Consider the following 27624-nt stretch of genomic DNA (forward strand, 5'->3'; position numbering starts at 1 on the left):
GTGTATGTGCAGTGGGGGTGGCTAGGGTTAGGTGTCAGGAAGGGTGTTTGTTTGGGGGAGTTAGGGTTAGGCACCACCAAGGCAGGTTTTAGGGTTAGGCACCACAAGAGAGGTATTAGGGTTAGGCACCACCAGGGGGAGTCTTAGGGTTAGGCACCACCAGAGGGTTATTAGGGTTAGGCACCACCAGGGGGAGTCTTAGGGTTAGGCACCACAAGAGAGGTATTAGGGTTAGGCACCACCAGGGGGAGTCTTAGGGTTAGGCATCACCAGGGGGGTCTTAGGGTTAGGCACCACAAGAGAGGTATTAGGGTTAGGCACCACCAGGGGGAGTCTTAGGGTTAGGCACCACCAGAGGGGTATTAGGGTTAGGCACCACCAGGGGGGTCCTAGGGTTTGGCACCACCAGGGGGAGTCTTAGGGTTAGGGACCACCAGGGGGAGGGGAGTAGTTAGGGTTAGGCACCCCTAGAGATGGTCTTAGGGTTGGGCACCAGCACCCAACGTTCACAAAGAACTGGGGCTCCCTACTTTTTAGCCCAATTTTGTTCTCTGTATAGGTGAGACGGGTCTATGTGGATATGTAATTGATTGACGTAGGTTTGATATCCCATATTGGTTGTATTTTGCTATTGAATCCTGCATTTGCCCGGTTCATAGAGGCTTGTAAAGGCTATGGTAGAATGATTGAGGAGACGTGTGGCCAGAACTGTGCATGCTCCATAGCGAAAGGTAAGCAAAACTAGATTTAATATTTCGCCTCGTGAGTCCTCTTACCCTCCCTGGCGTTTAATTTCCCTGCAATTTTTGTACCTAAAGCAGAAAAAAAAATTCAGTGTTTCCTTATATTGTGCGCATTTTTGCAGACCGCTTGCAAGTTATGGTCTTGCTAGCTGCCCGCAAGCATGCGTACAATATGAAAACTTTTTTTTTTAATTTACTTTTTTTCACTTTAATGTTTGCCGCTATGAGTAGTGCAGCGTCATCAGAGGGACACGCTGTGGGGACGCAATCGCCAAGACAGGAAGCGGATGGGGGAAAAAGAAGAGGAGATCGCCGCTGGAAATCGCTATTACGAAGACAGGAATTCGTGCATAGGGAAGCCTCAAGGTGTCGGCGAGAGATATTGCATTCCAGTAACGCCGCAGGTGAGAAAGTGTAACAGCTGGACAAGCCTGACTCGTCCTTAAAGAGAACCTGTACTGAGTAAAAAAATTTAAAATAAACACATGAGGTAACTACAGATGAACATTACATAGTTACCTTGCCATCAGTTCCTCTCAGAAGCTCACCATTTTCTTCTTACAGTGATCCCTTCCAGTTCTGACAACATTTTGTCAGAACTGAAATATATCAGTTGCTGTCAGTTATATATCAGTTGCTGTCAGTTACAGCTGAGAGGAGAACTGATGTGTCCATGTTTCCCTATGGCTCAAGTGGGCGATGTTACAGTTTAACTGTGTGCTGACCAGGAAGCTGTTATGGGTAATAGCCATTTTCAAAATGAAGGACGGAGAATTCCATTTAACACAGTGGAAAAACAGGACACAGGAGAGGAGAAAGAGATTGAGGAGTAGACTACACAGGAGGTAAGTATGACTTGTGTATGGTTATTTTGACTTTTAAGGTTCAGTTCAGGTTTTCTTTAAGGATAGTAGCTAGATTTTTTAGGACGAGTCAGACTTGTCCTTAACGCTAGGGAGGTTAAGAAAAACCCTTCCAATCACCACCCAGCCCCCTTCTTGCACTAAATACACTTCTATAAATGGGCAGAGCAATCAATGTTCTGTTCCTCCGGTATGTGTATGTTACATGTGAACTTAAGAAAGATCATCTTTCTAGCTTCTCTCTGTGGTTTCTACGCTTTGGCTGTCCTTTGATAGTACTTCCTCTTTCTAATTCACCGGTAAAGAAAGAGGAAATGGGGTGAACCTTCACAAGTCTGCGGTGAGAAATAAAACAATGATTCAGCAATCTGTAGTTGTACACCTCTTGTTTCATTCATCAGAAAGACGTGGAGGTCTCTGTGATGTTTCTGTCCTTGTGGATCACCCAAAGTGGCCTATCCCAGAATACCCTGTCCACCAATCGAGGGACTCGGAATACCGGAGTTGTGGTGAAAGATGCAGCAGGTCTGGGCGGAGGGGGAGGAGGAAGTGGAGAAAGAACTGATTTGTACACAAGCTCATCTGCACATTTTAGCCCTAACTAAGCATTTAATCAGTTGCGTACCAATAGGGGTTGCAGAGGTCTTGACCACACCAGGGCTCTTGAGCCAGAGGGGCCCCGGAGGGCCCTCCCTCAACAGCAGCATTAGCTCTTTATTGGTCCTGTGGTTGTAATGATCACTTTTATAAATACTTTAAATGATAATAATCATTAAGACGCTGTTCCCCATCCCCTTCTTGCAGCTCAGACACTGTGGTTGTCCTTGGCATGGTTTTGGTGCGCCATATCAATTGTTATGTATAGAGTGTTTGGGGGCCCATGTAAAACTTGCACCGGGGCCCACAGCTCCAAAGCTACGCCACTGCATTTCATCATTCTTGCTTTGTGCTGTCAAAAGGTCCTCCTTACTCTAGATTGTTTGTAAATGCAGCATATTATACTAAGCATCGAACGGCACACCCTCTAATCTCCATAATATAGCTTTAAAAATGTAACTGTCGGGCATAACATCAAAAATCAATTCTTTATTTTTATCTGGTAAACAAGTAATAAGGATGCTAACCAGGCAATCTAAAAGTTAAAAATCATTCTTATGGTACCCATACATGGTACAATATAAGCGTTTGTTTTTCCTAGTTTTTTTCCACCAAAATAATCAAATCGAATGAAAGTTGAAAATAATCTTTTTTTTTTCGATCAAGAAAAACAAATGATTATCCCGTTTTTTCTATAAAAATCCGATCAGACATGTTGGAAATAGCTTTATATTCGATATTCGGAATAATCAAACTAAATTACCTAATCGAAAAAAAAATTAAACGTACCATGTACTATGGGCATCTTTCGTTTCCTTATAACAACATTCCCCAGTTTACCTGACTCTTATTTGGTACATTTGCCTCACAAAGGAAGTTGCAGAGCATGCTGGGTTTTCTTGTTTTCTTTTTTACTTTCCCCCTCAGACTTAATTAAGTCTGGTTGGCTGAAGCCTCTTCCTCTCCCACACCCCTGTTCCTCTCTGATTGGCCAATATTTCTCATGCTAAGACAATGCACTTTCCATTGCAGAGCTGGGTGGGAGTGTCTGAAGACTGGGAGGAGGGCAATGCAAACACAGACAGAGTAAGGGGTGAAATAATGTCAAGATGAAAAATCCTAAGAAGGGTTGTCTCTTTTTTTAGAATAGAAAAATCACTAAAATCAAAATGTGGACAGTGCAATACATATGTTATGTAAGTAGAGCAAGTTTTTATCTACTTATATATGTGGTTTGTTTTTTTCTTAGATAGTATGGCTGACAGCTCCACTTTAAGCAATACCAGTTGCCTGGTTGTCCTGCTGATGCTCTGCCTGACTCCTTTTAATACTTTTAGCCATAGACCCTGAACAAGCATGTAGCAGATCAGGTGTTTCTGACATTATTGTCAGATCTGATAAGATTAGCTGTATGCTTGTTTCTGGTGTGATTCAGACACTACTGCAGCCAAATAGATCAGCAGGGCGTCTGCCAGGCAACTGGTATTGTTTAAACGGAAACAAATATGGCAGCCTCCATATTCTGCTCACTTCAGTTGCCCTTTACCTGTTCATTATCATCATTGTGCTGTGCTACTGGGTTTATTCTGCTACATGTATTTCAAAAGGAAAAAAATGGACAATGCAACCCCGTATGAGTACCATTGTTGTCACACAACCCATCCACGCGGTTCTCAGAAACATCGTAAACCATAACAAAACCGTTTTTCACATACAAATTTTCATTTTGGCCTGGAATTTTCACATTATATCCATTTTTGCAAAAATAGTTAAAGGGGAACTTCAGCCTAAACAAACATACTGTCATTAAGTTACATTAGTTATGTTAATTAAAATACATAGGTAATATATTCTCTTACCCACCCTTTTTTAAAAGAACAGGCAAATGTTTGTGATTTCATGGGGTCAGCCATCTTTTTGGTTGAAAGGAGGGGACAGGGAGCATGAGGCACAGTTCCAACTGCCCTGTGTCCTGATCACCCCTCCCAGCTGAACGCGCTAGGCTTCAAATCTCAAATTCAAAATATAAAAAAAACAGATTTGCACCAAAACAACAAAAGGAGAACAACAACATCAGAAATCCCATCATGCTTTGCACAGCATCAGGGGAAAAATGCCCGGGCAGATTTCTTTGATGGGGCTGAGCTAAGCTTCTGTGCAGCTAATAAGGAAAACAAAGTTCTGAAGCTGTGAAACTGGTAAAGAAACACCAAGCCTATTCAGTGCTGCTGAGTAAATTTTTACTCCGGAGGTTCACTTTAATGTGTTTTTTCATACCCAGTAACGTCAGACCAGCCTTTGGGAAATATGTATTCTTGCGTGCATCTCCATAAATGATCACATATAAACTGATTTGTGGGACCTCATGCATGCGCACGCACCCATTTAGTAAATGATTGCTGTTATTAGAGATGGCCTGAACTGTTCGCGGGCGAACCTCTATGTGCCTGTACTACAGTACTTCCGGGGCGCTATGACCCGGAGTAGTACGGCTGCACTGGGCCGTCCTTGATCGCTCTCCCGTTGCCGGGAACTCTTTGCGCATGAGCGTGATGTCACTCATGACGTCACGCACATGCGCAGAAAGTGCCCAGCAACAGGAGCGCGTTCTAGGATGCGCACCGCCGGGCCAGCGCAGCCGTACTACTCCGGGTCATAGCGAGCCGGAAGTAATACATGCACATAGAGGTTCGCCCGCGAACAGTTCGGGCCATCTCTAGCTGTTATAGCAAATAGCAGCAATCATTAAAGGTTACAAAAAAAAGTTTCAAAATTAAAAAAACTAAAACAAAAACAGTATGATCGAATTTGCCAGATATCGATGCTGCCTTCTTGCAGGGGCGTAACTACAAATCATGGGGGGCCCAGCCAAACTTGGATGAGACTCCTTAATGTTCACAACCCTTCATTTGCCTCTCCTTGGTGACCCTCACAGCAAGAGTGCATAACTTACAGGGGTCATAACACAAGTGTGGTCACCAGGATCTGCACACCCATAACAAGTGTGGCCACAAAAACACCTGATCTGGAGTGTCAGAGGAAGGGAAGGTTAGTAGTGGGGGCCCCCAACACCTCTGGGCCCTTCTGCACTCGCAGGGACTTCTCCCTCCTAGCTATGGCCCTGGGCCTGTGGCAGACCTCTTTAACGCCTGAGACCTCTGGCTGTGGGCCCAATAGCAACCGCTATGGCTGCTATGGTGATTCCTATGCCTCTGCCTAACACTAACCACCACCGTCGGTGGTGCCTAACCCTAACCATCCCCGTGGTGCCCAACCCTAACCCCCCTCCCCCCCCCAATGGTGCCTAACCCTAACCACCCCCCTGGTGGTGCCTAACCCTAACATCCCCCCTGGTGGTGCCTAACCCTAACCACCCCCCTGGTGGTGCCTAATCCTAACACCCCCGGTGGTGCCTAACCCTAACCACCCCCAAGGTGATGCCTAACCCTAACCACCACCCCCCCCCCCCCCCCGGTGGTGCCTAACCCTAACGCCCCCGGTGGTGCCTAACCCTTACCATCCCCCGGTGGTGCCTAAGCCTAACCACTCTCTCTGTAGAAACACCCTTTTACATATATTAATGATAATACCTTTGAAAAATAAGATCTGTACTAATTAACGAAATAATATGACAAAAACTATATCGTTGTAAACTTCTAAAACGATAACGACCTCAAAAACTATAATGTTCTAATGTTATTAACAACATTTTTGCAGCACCCTTTTTTCTGCTTTTTTCGCCGTATTAACGATTGTTGCATCAAAGTCTATGGCTGTGCCCTGTTTGTCCACTCTCAGCCGGCGCCCTTTTTTCCTGCTACCTTTGCATCACATGACTATCTTTATGCAATCTCTTCTGGCTTATGTCAGGCTAAGCTTTACACTGCATCTTGCTATTAATATACAGCAGCTTGCTGTTTGTTCTGACCCCACTGCATAGACTGTGTCCTAACAGCATTTTATTAATCACCAATACCAACTTCATCACCCCCGGCCAACCGTCCACCGTTTGGACAATGTGGTTGGTTGTATGTGTGGTGGGGTGGACTTCCCATGTGTTTTTAATTGTGTGTCTATTTAAATTAGAGATTAGATTTTGTATTAATAATTATTAAGAAGTATTAATAATGCATTAATAAGATATCAACGGGGAATTTATAAACTGGCATGTATGTTCCACAGAGATACCCACTTCCTACTTGTAGCAGTATTTCAAGTGAACCTCCAGACTAAAAATCTACTCAGCAGCACTGAAAAGTCTTGGTGTTTCTTTAACAGTTTCACAGCATCAGAACCTTGTTTTTCTTACCCAAGCCTCATTTTTAGCTGCACAGAAGTAAACTGCCCAGGAATTTTCCCCCTGATGCTGTGCAAAGCATGATGGGATTTCTGATGTTGTTGTTCTCGTTCTGCTTTTTTTTTTTTAATTTTTAATTTGAGATTTGAAGCCTAGCGCGCGCAGCTGGGAGGGGTGATCAGGACACAGGACAGTTAGAACTGTGTCTCATGCTCCCTGTCACCTCCTTTCAACCAAAAAGATGGCTGCCCCCATGAAATCACAAACATTTGCCTGTTCTTTTAAAACAGAATGGGCAAGAGATTATATTACCTATCTATTTTAATTAACATAAATAATGTAACTTAATGACAGTATGTTTGTTTAGGCTGATGTTCCCCTTAAAATGTAATCCGAACACCAACAAACTGATAAAGTAGCAAAATTGTCATTTAAACATTTCTTGTTGTTTTTTTTAAGTCAGTAGCATTTTACGCGCGTTATAACACGATCACAAATTTTTGTGCGCTAACGTGAATTTTCACGCGACAAAATTCACGTTTGAGCGCGAAAAACGTTACGCACGTTATATCGTGTGCCAAACGCTATCGTGGGCGTGCTATGAGTTAGCACGGTTTAGTGAATTAACAACTATGAATTCAATCATCTACAAAACACTCAAAGCTAGCCTTGTGGGAAACACATGTTTGCTGACTCTGCCATCTTGTGGTGGAATAGGGAACCAGGGCTCTGCATTATCCTCTTCAAGGGGATAATACCTGAGAGGGATATGGAAGCTGTCTAGTTTTTCTGATCAATTTTCCCGACCACTTCTACACAAAATCAATCAGAAAAACGATCAGAAATCAGAATGGACCTGTAGGAAATGATTGGCTTAACCGTCAATCAGACGGGAAATTGTATGGTGTGTATCAGGCATAAGTCATAGACTCTGAACAAGCATGCAGCAGATCAGGTGTTCTGACTGAAGTCTGACTGGGTTAGCTGCATGCTTGTTTCAGGTGCATCATTCAGACACTACTGATATACTGTAGGTAGGTAGTGCTGATGTATTATATCGGTTTTCTGTTAAAGTTTTATATAACATGTAACAATGCATGACAGGAAGTATCTCTATCAACATCTAGCCTAGGTCAAGGCAATGTGCTAACATAAGTGTCCACCCTACAGATCTGAGAAGATATAGCTCTAGCTGAAGGCTACATAGACTTTCCAGAAGGCAGTGTTGAATTATTTCCTCTCTCCACCCAACTGCTGGCCACAAGCGCCTTTTGGCTGCAATGACATGCGGTCGAATGGCAGCGTTTAGTAACACTGTGCAACAATGTCACTTTTGGCACACAGCAGTGTTACCCAACTCTAAAAAAAATCTCATGTCACGTCTGAGCAATGGCAACCGCTGTCCTCAGATGCAGCTACATCGGGAGAACACCTGTCCACCATCTGTCCACCGTCTGTGCCGAGATGCAAGCAATCGGCCAGTGAACGGGAGCAAGTGACAGGCGGTGAATTCACCGCTTTCAGCTGCTCCTAGAAAAAAGGTCTCGGCCTTTTTTTACTTGTTGCACTCCAACACTACGAAATATGTCTTTAAAGACCACTCCAGCAAAAAAAGTAAGAAGTTAAAATCTGAAAGAACCGACAGGTTTTGGACTAGTCCATCCCTATGGGGGATTCTTAGGATTTTCTTTGTTTTCAAAAGCATTTCCTGAACAGCAGTTGTTTAGGTCTAACTTCAAAAATAGTAAGATACCATCCAGCCACCCTAACGGCAGTTAGACTTATCATCTGCTGTTCAGGAAATGCTTTTGAAAACAAAGAAAACACTGAGAATCCCCTACGAAGAGATGGACTAGTCCAAAACCTGTTGGTTCTGTCAGACTTTAACCTCTTACTTTTTTCACTGTTGTGGCCCTTTACGATTTGACTGCAAATCCCAAAACGGTTACTTTAAAATAAGATACATCTGTCAATGCATAATTATTTTAATTTATTATTATTATTATTATTATTTTGTTTGAGCAAAAAATTAGATATTTTGTCCATCACTTGTATTATTTTACCACAACAAAAATTATCATCTTAGCTTTCAAAAGGTTCAGTTGTTTGTCTTCTGAAAGGTCCGTTTGCCAAGCAGGTTCTGATGAGTGTTGAGTTCTGGTCTTAGCAGTATAATGTAACATTTTGGAAAGAAGATACAACCCACAATCCCTGCGCTGGAGGACAGAATCCCAAACACCTCCACAGCCACCATGAACTTGCCTTGAGTGCTCAGATATGCGGGAACAAAGGAGATCCAGACACTCAAAAAGATAAGCATGGAGAAGGTGATCCACTTCGCCTCATTAAAGCTATCTGGTAAGTTTCTGGCCAGGAACGCCACCAAAAAACTAATGCAAGACAGGAAAGCCATATATCCCAGCATGCACCACAGCAAGGTGTCAGAACACTCATTGCATTGGAAGACAAGGACCCCAGTTTTGACCTTCATATTCACCTCCGGGAATGGTGGACACTGGAACATCCAATACATACATATGAATAACTGGACAGCAATGCAGATGGAAATAGTTGCGGCGGGAACTCTTGGACCCAGCCATTTTCTCATGTTGCTACCAGGTTTTGTAGCTCGGAAAGCAATAACCACCATGAGGGTTTTGGCCAAGACACAAGAAACGCTAAAAGCGAAGATGACACCAAAAGCTCCTTGGCGAAACCGGCATGTGAGTTTGTGAGGTTGCCCGATAAAAAGTAGTGAACACAGAAAGCTCAAAGTCAGGAAAGTAAGCAGGAGATAGGTGACGTCACGGTTATTGGCTTTGACAATGGCAGAGTCTTTGTATTTTATGAAAATGCCTAGAATTCCAATGGTGGTGAAGGAGCAGAAGATGACGGCTGAGGTCAAGGTTATTCCTAAAGGTTCCCAGTAGGACAGAAACTCAATCACCTTTGGGACGCACATAGTTTGGTTTTCATTTGGCCACATGTCACTGGGGCATTCGGTGCAGTCACTTGAATCTGAAAAATGTGTACCGTTACTGTATATATCATTGAAAGCACACAGAAAATACACTTCATAACCAAATCAAAACCAGCCAACTTTATTTAGAACTTTACTTAACTTTATTTATAAACTGCCAGTACTGAATTTACACCAGCCAAAGTTAAAAAGGAACTTAAACCAAGGATTGAACTTCATCCCAATCAGTAGCCGACACCCCTTTTCCCATGAGAAATCTATTCCTTTTCTCAAATAGATCACCAGGGCGGTCTGTATTGCTGATATTGTGGTGAACAATCAAGGTAAAGAGCTGCCACATTGAAAGTAATTCATCTTTATTGGTTCCACGTAAAAGAATAGGGTCAATATATTGTGATATGAACATTTCTTTGATGTCCTATGATTGGTTTTGGTGTAAAATTGACAATATTTCGTGTTGTACCTATAATGGGAGTTATCATCTCTGTCTTTCCTCATGGAGGGACCATACCTGTCTTGCTGGATATGTGCCCCTCTGAGCAGGGAACACAGTCAAAGCAGCACATGGGTCGTCCTTTCTGAGGAGCTTTACGGAACCCGGGGGAGCAGCTGTCGCTGCACACGGAGTGAGGGATCTGCAGGTGGAGAGGAAATCACATCCACATTAGTAAAAATGTGTTTATAGGCAATCACATTCCGGCATTACTTCATATCTTCCATAGGTTGTTGTCTGTTCCTCTATATAGGCAGATGTGGAACTATAAGTGGAGAAGGTCCTGCGACCTCAGGGGAGCCCAGAGCTGAGAGGGGCCACAACTACTAACTTTAGCTCGCTCCAGTACAGCCATGCCTGGTCCAGATCAGATGTTGTTGTAGCTACACTTGTTATGGGTGTGGAGATCATAATGGGTGTTCATGTAATTAAAGAAAACCTGTAACTTTAAAAACCTCCCCTGGGGGTACTCACCTCGGGTGGGGGAAGCCTCCGGATCCTATTGAGGCTTTCCCTATCCTCTTGTTTCCCACAGCGGAGGTGATAAAGCTCCCTGAACATCAGAGATGTAAATATTTACCTTCCCGGCTCCAGTGCAGGGGCGGCTCTCCGCTCGGAGATAGGCAGAAATAGCGATCGGTGTCGGCCTGCTCTACTGCACAGGCGCAAGTCTCCTGCACCTGCGCAGTAGAGTGGACCAGAGAATTGGCTATTTTCGCCTCTCTACATGCTGAGAGCTGCAACAACGCCTCCGCTGGAGCCAGGAAAGTAATTATATTAGCGCTTGTCAGGCTTGTCGAGGGAGGATTGCCGAACACTTCGGGGGAGCCAGCGCTGGACTGCCTGCAGCTACAGGGGTGGGGAAAGCCTAATTGGGACCGTGAGGCTTCCCCCTCCCAAGGTGAGTACCCCCCAGGGGAACTTTTTTTTGTTACAGGTTCTCTTTAAGGCGCAGGGAAATTTGGGCACAGGGTAAAGCTGAAAAATGTCTCATCCCTCTCCTGCAAAAGTAGTGTTAATTAGTATTCCCTCTCCAAGCTGCTGTGGATTGTGGAATAGATATAATTCGGCTGCCAGCTGTAACTGGTGGCCAAATTACACTGTTTCTATCATAATGGACACGTCTCTTGACGACGCTCTGCTCTGTTTCATAGTTTAAAATGCAGAGTGTAGTTTGTACACTGCAAATATTAGAGAATGATGTTATGTTATAAAAAAAAAAAAACCTATATCAAAAATATGAGACTATTTTCTTTGCTACTAATGTTCTATTAATTATGCGTACTACACAATCAATTTATTATATCATAAGCTTTTCTATTTTTTCACTTCAGTGTCACATTAAAGGCCCATACACACGTCGGATTTTAGCGAACGACCCGTCGTTTGAACGTTCCGTCGTTTGGACGTTTCAAATCCGACGTGTGTACAGACTATATTTCGGGTGATAAGACTGGTTACCAGTGATCCGCCCGGCGGATCGTTGGTAACCAGTCTTATCACCCGAACGATAGTCTGTACACACGTCGGATTTGATGCGGAAACGTCCAAACGACGGAACGTTCAAACGACGGGTCGTTCGCTAAAATCCGACGTGTGTATGGGCCTTAACGCAGCATTTTTCTTTGGAAGCTTAACACGATGCACAACTTGAGGAAGTGATTACAATAGTAGCTGATAAGAAAACAAACAAGATAATATAAACACTGCTAGCAGTGTCTCAGCTGAATACAAGCTAAAAGTGTACACAGGAGAAGACACACCCTCACACCCTGACTGGATACATTGTAATATATAAATATAGCAGCTATGCAGTAAAATGCAATGGCAGCTTTCAGAGCAGATAAACTGTACTTTGGGAACTTGTTATTTGTAAACAGACAATATTACTTGTACAAAAAAGCAAATGCGATAATTGTATAGGTAATAAAAGGTAGGAGAACATTTTTATGAAATGCTATGTCAGAGTTTTATCCCTCTTTAAAGAGAAACTCCAACCAAGAATTGAACTTTTTCCCAATCAGTAGCTGATACCCCATTTTACATGAGAAAGACAATGATTTTCACAAACAGACCATCAGGGGGCGCTGTGTGACTGATTTTGTGCTGAAACCCCTCCCACAAGAGGCTCTGAATACCGCGGTACTGCTGGCAAACTGCCACAATGTAACAATGTTCAGAGACAGGAAATAGCTGTTATTAGCTGTCTGTAACAGACAGAGCAGCTAGAAACAGCTAAATAACCTGCCCACAGTAACAATGTCACCATGTAATAAATGTCAGAATGTGAATCTGGGAGAGGAAAGATTTTACAATGAGCAAACACTGACTAAATCATTTATACATAATTATGGTAAAAAATGAAGCACTTTTTTTACTACATTATTTTCACTGGAGTTCCTCTTTAAGCTACTAATTCTTTAGTCCTTAGCCGTGGTCTGTGCTTCATTGGAAGGAAGTCCACCACTTCTTCATTTAAACAATTTTCATTTTTTGAATAGTTCTGATGCCTCCTACTATTAATATGTATGTGGCTGCATTTAATATTGGAATATGTGGCAATACCTCAGAAATATATACATATGCTTTGAAGCACCCACCTCCACATCGCCTGTGATCCACTTGATTGCCGAGGCATTGATGCTCAGTTCCTTGCCCTGAGGGTCTCGCAGATTGTATCGCCCAGCTTTCACAAACCGGATGCTGCCATCGGGGTCCCGCTGCCAGTTCAAGATGTCATAATCAGTGGGCGGGTTTCCATTGGCATCAAAGTATATCTCATCGCCCATACGGTTTATGAAGTGAACCTTTTTCAAATACCGGGTGACCTAAAAGGACAGACAGGAAACAAATCCTAATGTGTCTGCATCTTATAACTGGTGAAAAACATCTCTCTATATAAAATTGTGTGTGCGTGCGTGCGTGCGTGTGTGTATATGTGTGTGTGCGTGTGCGTGCGTGCGTGTCGCGATCACTTGAAAATTCCTTGAACAATTTGAACGAAACTTGGTATACAGATCCCTTACTACCTGGGATAATATGTTCTGGGGGTCTCGCACCCCCCCCCCCCCTGCACACCTGGGCAGAGCTACAAACAGAAAATCAGATTTCACCCATTCATGTCAATGGAAAAGATGTAAAAGGCTGCCATTCTTACAGTAATCAAGCCACCCCACACTTAGCACAGTTGGTCACTTGGTGACCGAGCTGAAAAATTCATAGCAAGTGGGCGGAGCATAAAACAGTCAATCAAATTTGACCAATTCATTTTCAATGGGAAAATGTAAACTGCAGCCATTCTTAGATTGTTAATCACGGGGTTTTTAAACTTGGCACACTTGGGGCTTGATTCACAAAGCGGTGATAACCCAGTTATCACGCCTAAAAGACTTTAGGCGTGATAACCTTTGCACCACTGAGTTATCACCGATTTGTGCTGCTCTTCGCGTGAAGCTCCCGCGCGCAAAGTTTTGCGCGCGCAAACGTGCACGCGCGCGCGCAAATTCCCATAGGGCTCAATGGGCGCTGCGCGCGAAGCACGGTGCACTGCGCGCGCAGCGCGGTGCGCTATGCGCGCAAAACTTTGCGCGCGGGAGATCGCGCGTGTTTCTTCTTATCACGTTTAAACTGAGTTTAGGCGTGATAAAAGGCTTTTCACAGGCGTGCAAACACTTTGCACCGCTTTGTGAATCAGGCCCTTGGTCACTGGGTGATTGGGATTAATATTCAGGAAAGTGGGTGGAGCCTAGAACAGCCAATCAAAATTCACCTATTGAATATTTAAACTGCTGCCATTCTTATTCTGTTAATGGCAGAGGCCTCAAACCTGCTACAGTCAGTCATTGGGTGACTGAGGTTCAAATTCACTAAACAGGGTGAAGCCACAAATAACCAATCAGATTTATTTGCAGGATAATCTGCTTCCATTCACACATTTATAATGACTGTGTGTCAATATTATAAAAAGTGGGTGGAGCCCAAAAAAACACTGGGAAAATGTAAACTGCAGCCATTCTTACACTTTTAATGGCAGGGTTCTTAAACTTTACACAATTGGTCACTGGGTGACCAGAAATACTATTCAGGAAAGTGGGTGGAGCCTACAACAGCCAAACAAAATTCAATTATTGATTTTCAAGGGGAATATTTAAATTGTTGCCATTTGTACATTGTTAATAGCAGAGGCCTCAGTGGTGTCGCTAGGGGGTTTGACCTGGGGCACCGCCCCCGAACCTGTTGCCATGGTGCCCCAGATCCTCCCCTGGGGCCGTTTTGGCCAGTTTGAGTGATGAGTGGCAGGAGGGGGTGCGCTGGGCGAAGCAGCGGGGACAGCGGGCACACGTAATTACAAACTCACCTTCCTCCTCCGATCCCTGCACAAAGCCTCCAGCTTCATTCTATTTCCTCTCCTAGCATCCATTTTGGTTACAGTGCCTCCTGTCCTGTGATGACACGCGGGTTATGTCATCACAGGAGATGCTGTAACCAGGATGGATGCTGGGGGAGGAAATAGAATGAAGCTGGAGGCTTCGAGCGGGGATCGGAGGAGGAAGGTGAGTTTGTAATTACAAGTACCCGCTGTTGCCGTCGCTGGAGGCCCCTACCTATCTACGCTATACTGGGGAAACCTACCTATCTAGCCTATACTGGGGAAACACACCTATCTAACCTATACTGGGGAAACCTACCTATTTAGCCTATACTGGGGAAACCTACCTATCTAAGCTATACTGGGGAAACCTACCTATCTAACTTATACTGGGGAAACGTACCTATCTAACCTATACTGGAGGTACCTATTAGAGATGTCGCGAACGGTTCGCCTGCAAACGGTTGCAGGTGAACTTTGGGGGTTCGCGTTCGCCTGCATCAGGCGAACTTTTGCGGAAGTTCGATTCGCCCCACAATGCTCTATTGAGCAAAACTTTGACCCTCCATATCACTGTCAGCAGACATATTGTTGCCAAACACACTTCTCTCACTGCTGGAGGCCCGCCCACTCTCCCTCCTCCAAGTAAGGATAGAAAAGGAAAGGATTTTTCCTTTTAAAATAATACCAGTTGCCTGAATCGCCTGCTGATCCTGTGTCTCTAATACTTTTAGCCACAGCCCCTGAACAAGCATGCAGATCAGGAGGTCTGACTGAAGTCAGACTGGATTAGCTGCATGCTTGTTTCAGGGTGTGATTCAGCCACTATTGCAGTCACAAAGATCAGCTGGACTGCCAGGCAACTGGTATTGTTTACAGGAAACATCCATATCACTCTCAGTTAAGGTTCCCTGTAAGCAACCTGTTTCTATTGCATTGAGCATAAATGGTAAATTTTAGGCCAGCTTCACTTACTACTGTAGTGGTACAGTGGTTAGGGTGACTTGGCCACCACACAGTGAGAGCTGGGTTTGATTCCCAGCCATGGTATGATGTATACTGGTTTTTAAAATAGTATAATTCCCTGGCAGAAAAGACCCTCCTCCCTCTGGTAGGAGGGAATAGGTAGAAGGGTAGGAGGAGGGGGGAGGAAGGTGGGTACCCACAAGAGGCTAATTAAAATCTCCCTAGCAGAGTGTGTAGCAGCTGTCCCATAACTAATTAGTGTAGGCAGACAACTGAGTCAAATGGTATAAGGACCTAGCTTGGAGGAGGGAGGGTGGGTCCTCCAGCAGTGATGTGTATTTCACTCAATCAGGTGTGCCTCCAGGTATTAGAGCTCTTGAAACATGTTTTATATCATTTTTCTAGCCAGTAGAATTTTTTAAAATTTTCAAAGTTCGCCTCCCCATTGAAGTCTATCTATTGCGGTTCGCGAACTTTTTCGCGAACCGAACCTTTCGCGGAGGTTCGCAAAACCGAAAATCGGAGGTGCGCGACATCTCTAGTACCTATCAATCTAACCTATACTGGGGAAACCTACCTATCTAACCTATACTGGAGAAACCTACCTATCTATCCTACAGTGGCGTACCTAGGGTATTTGGCACCCGGTGCTGATTATCCACAGACACCTCCCAATCAGGAAGACATCGTGCGGCGTGCCTAGCCGAAAAATGGGGCTACATTGTGCGGCTGCACTGAAAAATGGGTGTGGTCATGGACCAAAATGTGGGTGTGGTCACAGGTGGAGACAAATTTACATGAACTTAGCAATGGTGGGACATTAGATTAGGACAGTGGTGGCGGACCTTTTGGAGGCCGAATGCCCAAACTGCAACCCAAAAGTCACTTATCTATCGCAAAGCGCCAACAGCAATTTAAACTAAATACAAACATTTTAACTCATACATGAACATTATGGAAAATCCAAGTTGAAAATAAACTGTGAGGATAAACAACTCATCCAACCTACTCCTGAAAAATTTATTGTTTTAGAAACCCCCTCCCCCCAGTTTTAATTTTCTGTTTTAAAAGTCTAAAAAAGTAGGTTTAAGGCTATTGTCTTATATGATTATGATTCAGCTTTTCCCATAGTCTCACAGTTAGCAATCATGAGGCCCCCAACAAGACAAATTCAGCAATCATGAGGCCCCCAACAAGACAAATTCAGCAATCATGAGGCCCCCAACAAGACAAATTCAGAAATCTTGAGGCACCCAACAAATCATGAGGCCACCAACAAGACAAATTCAGCAATCATGAGGCCACCAACAAGACAAATTCAGCAATCATTAGGCCACCAACAAGACAAATCCAGTAACCATGAGGCCCCCAACAAGATAAATTCAGCAGTCATGAAGCACATAAATAGACAGCATTTCACATAAATGGGCAGAATGCCCCCTTAATATGGTAGACACCTCTCACCTGGCTTCTGAGTTCTCCTCTACTGGCTGCTGTGCCTGGCTGGCAATACTGTTTTTGGCTGGATTGGGGATGATGTGTGGACTGAAAGGCCTGGCAGTGATGCTGTGGCCTGGCTGGCAGTGATGCTGTGGCCTGGCTGGCGGTGATGCTGTGGCCTGGCTGGCAGTGATGCTGTGGCCTGACTGGCGGTGATGCTGTGGCCTGGCTGGCGGTAATGCTGTGGCCTGACTGGCGGTGATGCTGTGGCTGGGCTGGGCTGGCTGGCGGTGATGCTGTGGCTTGGCTGGCTGGCGGTGATGCTGGGCTGTGCCTGGCTGGTTGAAGTAAATGTTGGCCTGACTGGGGGTGATGCTGTGGCCTTTTTGCCAGTGATTCTGGGCTGGTTGGCTGGTGGTGATGTTGGGCTGGCTGCAGGGCCGGCCCGCCCATGAGGCGGGGTGAGGCGGGTTCCTCAGGCGGCAGGAAGTGGAGGGGCGGCACCAGATGAATGGCTGTGACTGAGCGGGGGGGGGGGGAGCCAGAGCCGCGGTGAGGGCAGCCCGACCTCTCCCTCCCTCTCCCCGGGCCGCCCTCCATGCTCCCCTCTCGGACTTTAGGCAGCAGAGTTAGCGCGCAGGGAAGCGCTGCTGTACACAGTCACAGCCTGTTACTCACCTCCCTGGATCCGATCGCCGCTCCCGCCCTGCTGGTCTCCTCTCTGCAATGTAGCCGCTGATACATTACACACGCGGCTGCTTCCTGTTTACACAGGAAGCAGCCGCGTGTGTATCAGCCGGCTAGGCAGAGAGGAGACCAGCAGGGCGGGAGCGGCGATCGGATCCAGGGAGGTGAGTAACAGGCTGTGACTGTGTACAGCAGCGCTTCCCTGCGCGCTAACTCTGCTGCCTAAAGTCCGAGGGGGGAGCATGGAGGGCGGCCCGGGGAGAGGGAGGGAGAGGTCGGGCTGCCCTCACCGCGGCTCCGGCTCCCCCCTCCGCCATTATGAGGGGGCACCTACCTGGGCAAGCTACCTATCTATCCTATACTGTCCTATACTGGGGGGCACCTACCTAATCTAACCTGTTTTGGGGCAGCTACCTATCTATCCTATACTGGGGGGCACCTACCTAATCTAACCTGTTTTGGGGGCAGCTACCTATCTATCCTATACTGGGGGGCACCTATCTAATCTAACCTGTACTGGGGCAGCTACCTATCTATCCTATAGTGGGGGGCACCTACCTAATCTAACCTATACTGGGGGCCAGCTACCTATCTATCCTATACTGGGGGGCAGCTACCTATCTAACCTATACTGGGGGGGCAGCTACCTATCTATCCTATACTGGGGGGCACCTACCTAATCTAACCTATACTGGGGGCCAGCTACCTATCTATCCTATACTGGGGGGCAGCTACCTATCTAACCTATACTGGGGGGCAGCTACCTATCTATCCTATACTGGGGGGCACCTACCTAATCTAACCTGTTTTGGGGGCAGCTACCTATCTATCCTATACTGGGGGGCACCTATCTAATCTAACCTGTACTGGGGCAGCTACCTATCTATCCTATACTGGGGGGCACCTACCTAATCTAACCTGTACTGGGGGCAGCTACCTATCTATCCTATACTGGGGGGCACCTACCTAATCTAACCTGTACTGGGGGGCAGCTACCTATCTAACCTATGCTGGGGGGCAGCTACCTATCTAACCTATGCTGGGGGGCAGCTACCTGTCTAACCTATGCTGGGGGCAGCTACCTATCTAATCTATACTGGGGGCACCTACCTAATCTAACCTGTACTGGGGGCACCTACCTAATCTAACCTATACTGAAGGGCAGCGACCTAATCTAACCTATACTGGGGGGAAGCTACCTATCTAACCTATACTGGGGGCACTTATCTAACCTGTATTGGGGGCACCTACCTACCTAGCTAGCCTATACAGGTGGCAACTATACTGGCTACCTATACTGGGGGCACCTACCTAACTAACCTATACTGGGGGTACCTACCTATCTAACCTATGCTGGGGGCAACTATACTGGCTACCTATATTGGAGGCACCTACCTAGCTAACCTGTACTGGGGGCACCTACTTATCTAACTTATACCGGGGGGGGGGCCTGCCTATCTAACATACTGGGGGCAACTATACTGGCTACCTATACTGGAGGCAACTACCTGGCTAACCTATACTGGGGGCAACTTTACTGGCTCACCCATGCCTGGCCACCTATACTCGGGGGGGGACCTATAGCTGGTTACCTATACCGGGGGGGCGCAATTTTTACACCCTCGCCCTGGGTGCATTTTAGCCTAGAAACTGCACTGTTGCCGCCGGCCTCCGAGTCCGACGACTCCGAGCTCTGCAGCCTCTCCTGTCTCCTCCAAGGCTGCATGCTGGTGACGCTGCCTAGTGCCTAAGCCTGCTGATTTGATGGCGGCGGCTGCCGCCCGCTCTGCTGCCCTGGCTGCGGCTGATTGTCACGGTCAGTCACTGAGCAGCAAGCGCCGCCGACGTGTCGATAATGATGATAAGGCTGGCTGGCTGCCGCCGGCCGCCGCTCATGTTTTGTAGAAATATTGGGGGGGGGGGGCGCCTTTACGATCTTTGCCTCAGGCAGCAGAAAGTCCAGGACCGGCCCTGGCTGGCTGGCCTAGATAGTTTACGTAGTGAGAGATGCCCCCTAGAGTAGGTAACGCCAGGAGCCATTGTAGGTAGTATTGTAGTCCCCAGTACAGCTAGTTTAGTGGCCCCCAGTATAGCCAGTATAGTGGCCCCCAGTATAGCTAGTATAGTTGCCCCAGTATAGCTAGTATAGTTGCCCCCAGTATAGCTAGTATAGTTGCCCCCAGCCAGTATAGCTAGTATAGTTTCCCCCAGCCAGTATAGTTGCCCCCCGCCAGTATAGCTAGTATAGTTGCCCCCAGTCAGGGCCGGCCCTAGACTATTTGCCGCCTGAGGCAAAAAAAAATTTCTGCCGCCGCCACCCCCCACCCCCCAGTGGGGGGCGCGCTCTGGGGGGCCGCCGAGCTGGAGGGGTAGCTGGCAGGACGGGGGTATTGGGCCTAGCGGCGGGGAGGGGGTTGTACCCCCCCTCCCTCGCCTGGGTCCCCCGTGCTCCGCTCCCCTCCAGCCTTAAATACAAGCAGCCGCTATGTGTAAGAGGCACGGGCGGGTAGGACTCACCTCTTCCTCGTCGGCCGGCTCCCCGCACCCACGGACGGGCGGGTGCCGCCCCTGGAATTTTGCCGCCTGAGGCAAAAGTTTCACCCCGCCTCATGAGCGGGCCGGCCCTGCCCCCAGTAAGTATAGCTAGTTTAGTTGCCCCCCAGTAAGTATAGCTAGTATAGTTGCCCCCAGTAAGTATAGCCAGTATAGTTGCCCCCAGCCAGTATAGTTGCCCCCAGTAAGTATAGCTAGTTTAGTTGCCCCCGCCAGTATAGCTAGTTTAGTTGCCCCCAGCCAGTATAGCTAGTATAGTTGCCCCCAGCCAGTATAGCTAGTATAGTTGCCCCCCACCAGTATAGCTAGTATAGTTGCCCCCAGTAAGTATAGCTAGTATAGTTGCCCCCCGCCAGTATAGCTAGTATAGTTGCCCCCCACCAGTATAGCTAGTATAGTTGCCCCCAGCCAGTATAGCTAGTATAGTTGCCCCCAGCCAGTATAGATAGTATAGTTGCCCCCAGTAAGTATAGCTAGTTTAGTTGCCCCCAGTATAGCTAGTTTAGTTGCCCCAGTATAAATGCCCCAGGAGGGTGAAAGCAGCGCTAGAAGGAGGGGCTGTGGAGGCAGCGGTGGGGAGGGGGGAAATAACCCCCCCTCCCTCACCTGGCACCCCTCCTTCTGCCTCTCTCCCCCTCCATAGCTAACTGTCGGGAAGTGCAGGGGCGGCCGGAGGCGTGCTGAGACTTACTCACCTCATTTCCGCGATCCAAGCGTGGCAGCGTCATGTCGTCACAGATCTCCGCCTTCAATGCCACCCACTGTGCTTCCGCTAATCGGGAAGCACAGTGGGCGACATTGAAGACAGAGACCTGTGACGACATGACGCTGCGCTCCACGCTTGGAACGCGGAAATTAGGTGAGTAAGTCTCAGCACGCCTCCGGCCGCCCCTGCACTTCCCGAAAGTTATCTATGGAGGGGGAGAGAGGCAGAAGGAGGGGTGCCAGGTGAGGGAGGGGGGGGGGATATTTCCCCCCTCCCCACCACTGCCTCCACAGCCCCTCCTTCTACCGCTGCTTTCACCCTCCTGCTGTGCTGCTGTGGGGGGTCGTGGTGACACCCCCCTGGGTGTCTGTCACCCGGTGCGCCACGCCCCCCTGCGCTGTATGGTAGGGACGCCATTGCTATCCTATACTGGGCAGACCTACCTATCTAACCTATACTGGGGAAACCTACCTATCTAACCTATACTGGAGGCACCTACCTATCTAATCTATATTGGGGGCACCTGCCTATCTAACCTATACTGGGGGAACCTACCTATCAAACCTGTAATGTGGGCACCTACTTATCTAACCTATACTGGAGGCAACTACCTATCTAATCTATACTGGAGGCAACTACCTATCTAATCTATACTTGTGGCAATTATATGGGCTACCCTATACTGTACGCATCTATGCCTGGCTACCTATACTGGGGTGACTTATACTTGGCTCGGGGGCGCTGCCCTGCCCTGCCCTCCCCCTGCAGTGTGCCTCTGCACTCAGACCTCAGATCGGTGGCGAACAGACAGAGGCACATGCTACTCACGGACACGGAGCACGCAAGCCCAGCATAACAGCCAGAGTACAGCACACAGGCCAGCCTGCCGAAGACAAGACAGAATCCAGGCGAGGGGCTTATTTATGTGAAATACTGCCTATTTAATATATTTAAGTTACACCACTGCTGTGTTCATGTACATTTGACCCCACCTATGACAACGCCCACATTCCCGCGACATGACCACGCCCATTTTTACCACGGAGCGCTGTGCGCGCCATACATTCATTCCCTCTTGGTGCCCAGGGGTGCCCCAGATATCCCAGGAACCTAGCAATGCCCCTGCTTGGTACAGTCGGTCATTGGGAGACTTGGGTTCAAAATCAAAAAATAGGGCGGAGCCACAATCAGCCAATCAGATTTGTTTTATTTCTATGGGAAAATGTTAATTAATGATGCAGAGGAACCTGAAAGCTCACAAACTTGGTCATTGACTGTTTGTGTGTTAAGGTTAAGAAGCCAACAACAGTCAAATACATACCCGGCCAACGTTGGGTTATCAGCTTTTAAAAAATAAAAAATGGGCAGGGAGGATGGGGGGACTAACTATTTAAAGGAAAGTTGAAATGGAAGAGTTTGGAAGCTGCCATCTTTATTATCGGGGCAAAAAAAGCCAGTGGCTCCACACGAATGCAAAATTTTTGGTCTTGACATTGACTTGTAAAATCAAAGGTATTTGCAATAATTCCATTTTAATGAGCTTGCAAGGTGTCCCACCACACATCACTGCTGATGAATGTGCAAACCATCTCTGTGCCCAGGGAAATCACTGGCCCCCCTGCAAAACTTTGAATGGAGCCCCCCAGCCGTCATTGCTGGAGGGGGGGCTGGTGGTAGCCCGAAGTGAGGGGGTTTTCACTCTCACCTTGGGTTCACTTTCAATCATCAGACAAGGGTCATGAATGTGTATGGGTCCTAAAGTCTACGTTCCACTGAGCTGAAGCTCATGTACAAAATGGGATACTTACCTAAGGTGAGGGAAGGTGAGGATCATATTGAGGCTTCCCTCGCCGGTATGATGTCCCCTGTCGCAGAGCACAGCCCCTCAAAGATTAGCAACTAGGCATTGCCGCTTATCATATTGGTGGCGCATAGCTCCTCTTCCTGATTCATCATGGATGTGCAGTAGGCGCGCCCTCACATGAGCAATAAGCTGGAGCCAAGGTCTCCGTGCTACTGCGCATGCATAGGCGGGCTCACGCATCTTCTGCACTGATATGAATCAGAAACAGGAGCTGCACAGCCCCGAAGTGAAGGGGGACCATGCCCAGCAACGGGGGCTTAAGATCAGTGAGGAAAGCCTCACTATGATCCTGAGGCTTTACTCTCTTCGGGGTAAGGGCTTGTTTAGAACTTAAGTTTCTGCTCGGGTTCACTTTAAGCTTCAAGTAACAGGTGACAGTTTTGCAATACATGTTTAGAACATGAAAGGTTCATAGTGTACCTCCCAATACCATATAGCCATCCGATTCCCACGTCTTCCATGTTGAGTGGACGCGTAACTGAGGATAACATCATGCAGTGCTTGGGCCACCGCATACACTGCATTGTACACCAAGTAATGTATCTTAAAGTCAAATTCATCATAGACATATTGGTTGGTTCTGAAGTGAGTTAGATTCTCCTGCCCAGTGCACCATACTGTCCCATTTTCCATGGTAGCACTGGAGTTTGGCCAGTGACACTCTTGAACGGATTCCCAGAAGCTCTCTATGAAGATGTCTTGAGGAAGGGCGGTTGAAGGACGGATAGCAAGGAGATATTCCTTAAATCCATACATTCCCACCTCATGCAATGACAAAGCAAGGGTCCCCGTCATTGTGCTGCTATACCTTTTTGCTTGAAGGATTGCTGAGTTTGACCATCCTTCGGTAGCCAACCATATTCGCTTGGAGTCTTCTCTCTCCAACAGCAAGTCAATCAAGGAGTGGATGAAAGGGTCTCTGGAATATATTATAACAGCCTTAGCTGATGACCTAGTGACCACATCTGCAATACGTTCCAACTCTCTTGGGGAGGTTGCCAACCCGAATGTTTCATGGTAAGCCAGGCAGACTCTAAGGTTTTGAAGCTCCTCTTTGAGAATTTGAGACCCCAGAATGCCATAGTCTTCATCAAGGGAGAGTAACCCAACCCAGTTCCAGCCCATGTGTGAAACCAACTTGGCCAAGGCCCGTGCCTGTTTGTCATCACTAGGAATGGTTCGAAAGAATGATGGATACAGGTAACGCTTACTTAGGGAAGCTAGAGAGGATATATAGCTCACCTTCAACAAAAACACAATGAAATACAAACACCAATAAGTCAGATGGGCAGAGTAAAAAAAAAACAGTCAAAATATTGTTTGAAAGTGAATGCTTAAGTTATAAAATATGACACCAAAGCCTAAACAACACCATAACACACATGGGTTTCTGGGTTTTGGGGTCCTTATTTAATTCACTTATTCTCCCAAATTGTCTCCTATTTTCACACTTTATCACTAAAATAACAGTACTTTAGACAGTACTTTTTTACCTACTTTTTGGTCCTTTTTTAGTTGTAGAGTGCTGAAAAGTAATTCGAACTGACAAGGTGAAAAATGGTCTCCTAAGTGAAAACTTAGGTGAAAGTTAAATTGAATAAGGTCCACAATGTTTTTTTAATAATCATCCTAGCATTATTATTGTAATCAAAAGACCACTCATGGGAATGTGTGTGATGTTCCCTGTGCTAGTGATTAAAGAGAATCTGTAATAATAAAAAAAAAAAGTGCCCCGGGGGGTACTTACCTTGGACAGGGAAACCTCTGAATCCTAATGAGGCTTCCCCAGTCTTACTGTGTAGCCCCGATCCAGCGCTGGAACCCTCGAAAATCTGCCGATAAGCTTGTTGGCGGATGCACGCAGATGAAGTAGTGCCTGCAGCACGTGGCAATATTTACCTTTTGGATCCAGTGCAAGCGCAGTACCATCTTCCCCCTCGGGCTCCAGTGGAAATAGCCGAGCCTGATCGTGAGACGGCTGTGCAGTTGAGGGGACCAGATCGGGCTTGGCTATTTCCACCAGAGCCCTAGGGGGAAGCTGGTAGTACGCCTGTGCTGGATACAAAATGTAAATATTGCTGTCTGCAGCTGTCTGGGGGTCGCAAGACTGGATATGTGCTGTACAGGAGGAAGGGGGGAAGCCTCATTAGGATTCAGAGGCTTCCCCCAGGGGCACTTTTTTATTACAAGTTCTCTGTAAGCATCACTTTGAGCATGTCTGGAATTGATGACCTTTGCTAAGTGTTGGTCTAGTTGTGTTATGGCCAGCCTGTGCTGGTGGAAAAGAATTTGAAGAAAAATAATGGGTGGCTGCCAGGAGGAAGAGGAGACCTAACGCAACGGGAGCAGGTAAATATTTTTACACAGCTCTGTTGTGCTTTGCAAGGGTGCTAAGAGCATTATGGGTGCTATTGCTACATGCCTTAGGCCACATACACACATCAGACCATAGTCTTTTGAAAATGAAAGATCACAGACCAATTTTACCCCCTTCCATGTAGTATGAGAGCCATACTCTACACAGTCTATTCTATGGAGCTGAACTCCCCATCAGACAGAAATCTTTGCAAGATGCTGCACACAAAGATGCTGTACACATGCAACAGATCAGTATCTGCAAAAGATCTGTTCCTGCCAAAGATCCGTTCCTGCAAATTGCATTCATAGTCTATGACATATGCAGATCCTCATACACACCTTGTTTAACAGACAATTATCTGCAGATCAGATCCACCAGGATGGATTTTCAGGTCTGCAGATGATTGTCTGATCTGCAGATGAATGTCAGTTAAACAAGGTGTGTATGATGATCTGCAGATCTCATAGACTATGAATGCAATTTGCAGGAACGGATCTTTGGCAGGAAGAGATCTTTTGCAGATACTGATCTGTTGCATGTGTACAGCATCTTTGTGTGCAGCATCTTGCAAAGATTTATATCTGATGGGGAGTTCAGCTCCATAGAATAGACTGTGTAGGTATGGCTCTCATACTACATGGAAGGGGGTAAAATTGGTCTGTGATCTTTCATTTTCAAAAGACTATGGTCTGATGTGTGTATGTGGCCAAAGACTATAGTCTGATGTGTGTATAAGCCTTTACTCCAGGCTGCGGTGGTGACATTAGGTAGTGGTGGTGACTGCGCTGGTAGCAGCAGTGACATTCGGCTACACAGTAGCCAAACTCTGAGTAACGGTGGTAGCTACGGCTAGTGACAGTGGATAGCAGTGGTGTGAGTGTTTGGCATAGGCATATATACTGCAACACACACAATTGCTCACTACCAGTTCAAGCAAATTCCTACCTATATCTGGTCAGCAGGCGCCAGTCAGCCAATCAGGTGTACGGTCATACACCCTTTGCCTGCCATACCAAATCTAGCAGGAATTGCATAAATTAGCATTCAGGTGGGAGGCTTCAGTTGGACGTAATCGTTGATTACATCTTTTACAGGTACCGATGCGTGTAGGCATCTCCCACACAGTCCCCTCCGTAACCACTCACCTGTCAACCGCATCCTGGAAGCTGCAAAAAAGAAATTTAAAATCACAAACGCTGGTTCGCATGACAGTCAGGGGCCCCAGTCTCTCTCAGTGGCGGGAGCCCCAGTCTCACTCACTGGCGCGGGTCCCTAAACCTAAAAAGATGTAATCAACTATTACGTCCAACCGAAGCCTCCCACCTGAATGCTAATTTATGCAATTCCTGCTAGATTTGGTATGGCAGGCAGAGGGTGTATGACCGTACACCTGATTGGCTGACTGGCGCCTGCTGACCAGATAAAGGTAGGAATTTGCTTGAACTGGTAGTGAGCAATGGTGTGTGTTGCAGTTAGCATTCAGTTTAGAGGGGATGGGGGTGAAGTCCCTGGAAGTGAGAGGTCCAGGGCTTGCCCGCATTTCCCTCTAGGTATCGCATAGTGGTTTCGGGGCCCCAGCCATTGAGAGTGACTGGGGCCCCTGACTGTCATGCGAACCAGCGTTTGTGATTTCATAGGCATATATATAGGCGGAGATTAGTGTGTTGATAGTATAAGATAAGGCACATTTGTCAAACTCCAGCCCTCGAAGACCATATTCCTGCCCGTGTTTAGGATGGACTGAGAAATGGAGAGATGTGTATTCTGCTTGATGAAGCACACCTTTCCTGATTCAGTTCCATCAATTAATTTGAGTTGTGCCAAAAGTGTGTGAGGACCTCGGCCCTCGTGGACTGGAGTTCAAAATCCCTGAGATAATGTCTGCAGAATAACATTAATAATCCTCACTATGGTCACACTGACTGTGATCCATGAAAGGTTTATGCATTTTCATGCTTATTGTCCACTAGATAAGTCTACTTGCCTTCAGAGAAGTGTATTGTCCACCAGAGAAGACTACTGCCCTCCAAAGAAGTCTATTGTTACAGAAGTTAATCTTAGTACATCATGCCCTTGTCAACCTTACCTGGGGATACACATAGGCTCCCAATAAGCTGGCCATTGCTATAGAAGACAACGATAGCGCATCACCAACAATAGCAACTGGTGTCTTTGGGTTGCACTGATAGTTGGGAATGGGATGCTCCTCACCAGTCAAGGTCCAGAATGTCCCCCAGAGAGCCCGAGCGGTGTTTGTACAGCTGTCAAAGATCTGGAAGCCTAATGTCACATTTGGTAGCAGTAAATTATCGGTGTTGATCTCATTGATGGCATAGGCCATAGCCTGCATCCAACTGTAACACATAGGGCCGAAACTACCAGGCAGAAAGAAAGAAAACTGTTCAACACAACAGAAAACAAACTTCCACTTCTAGAACAAAACATTTCATAGAAGACAAAGTGCTAAATAAAGGTCCGCTCACTGTTGATGAATAGATAATGAGGAAATAAACACACATTGGCCCGCATGCAATTAACTTTTTTATCCTAGGTGATAATTTTCATCTTCTCTTTAAAATAACTTTTGAGCATTTTACAATTGAAAAAATACTATAAGTCAGGAGAAAAAGTTAATTGCATATGGGCCTTTCTTTTCTGGGTAGTTCCATCATTTTTAAACACTCTGCCTGCACATGTGAACAGTGGG

The 27624-nt window shown here is 46.5% G+C and overlaps 1 protein-coding gene across 1 annotated transcript in view; it reads right to left on the minus strand.

Annotated features, from left to right (window-relative positions):
* Window positions 1-8598: 8598 nt before the first annotated feature.
* LOC137562069 (extracellular calcium-sensing receptor-like) overlaps window positions 8599-27624 on the minus strand; it is a 32020-nt gene continuing 12994 nt past the window's right edge. The window contains exons 3-8 of the mRNA XM_068273408.1: window positions 27004-27292; window positions 22979-23800; window positions 20684-20899; window positions 12574-12801; window positions 9992-10115; window positions 8599-9518 (exon numbers count right to left, since the gene is read on the minus strand). Coding sequence (XP_068129509.1) covers window positions 8599-9518; window positions 9992-10115; window positions 12574-12801; window positions 20684-20899; window positions 22979-23800; window positions 27004-27292 — 2599 coding nt within the window. The remainder of the gene's footprint in view (window positions 9519-9991; window positions 10116-12573; window positions 12802-20683; window positions 20900-22978; window positions 23801-27003; window positions 27293-27624) is intronic.

The sequence above is a fragment of the Hyperolius riggenbachi genome, chromosome 3, assembly GCF_040937935.1.
Source record: "Hyperolius riggenbachi isolate aHypRig1 chromosome 3, aHypRig1.pri, whole genome shotgun sequence".
NCBI lineage: Eukaryota > Metazoa > Chordata > Amphibia > Anura > Hyperoliidae > Hyperolius > Hyperolius riggenbachi.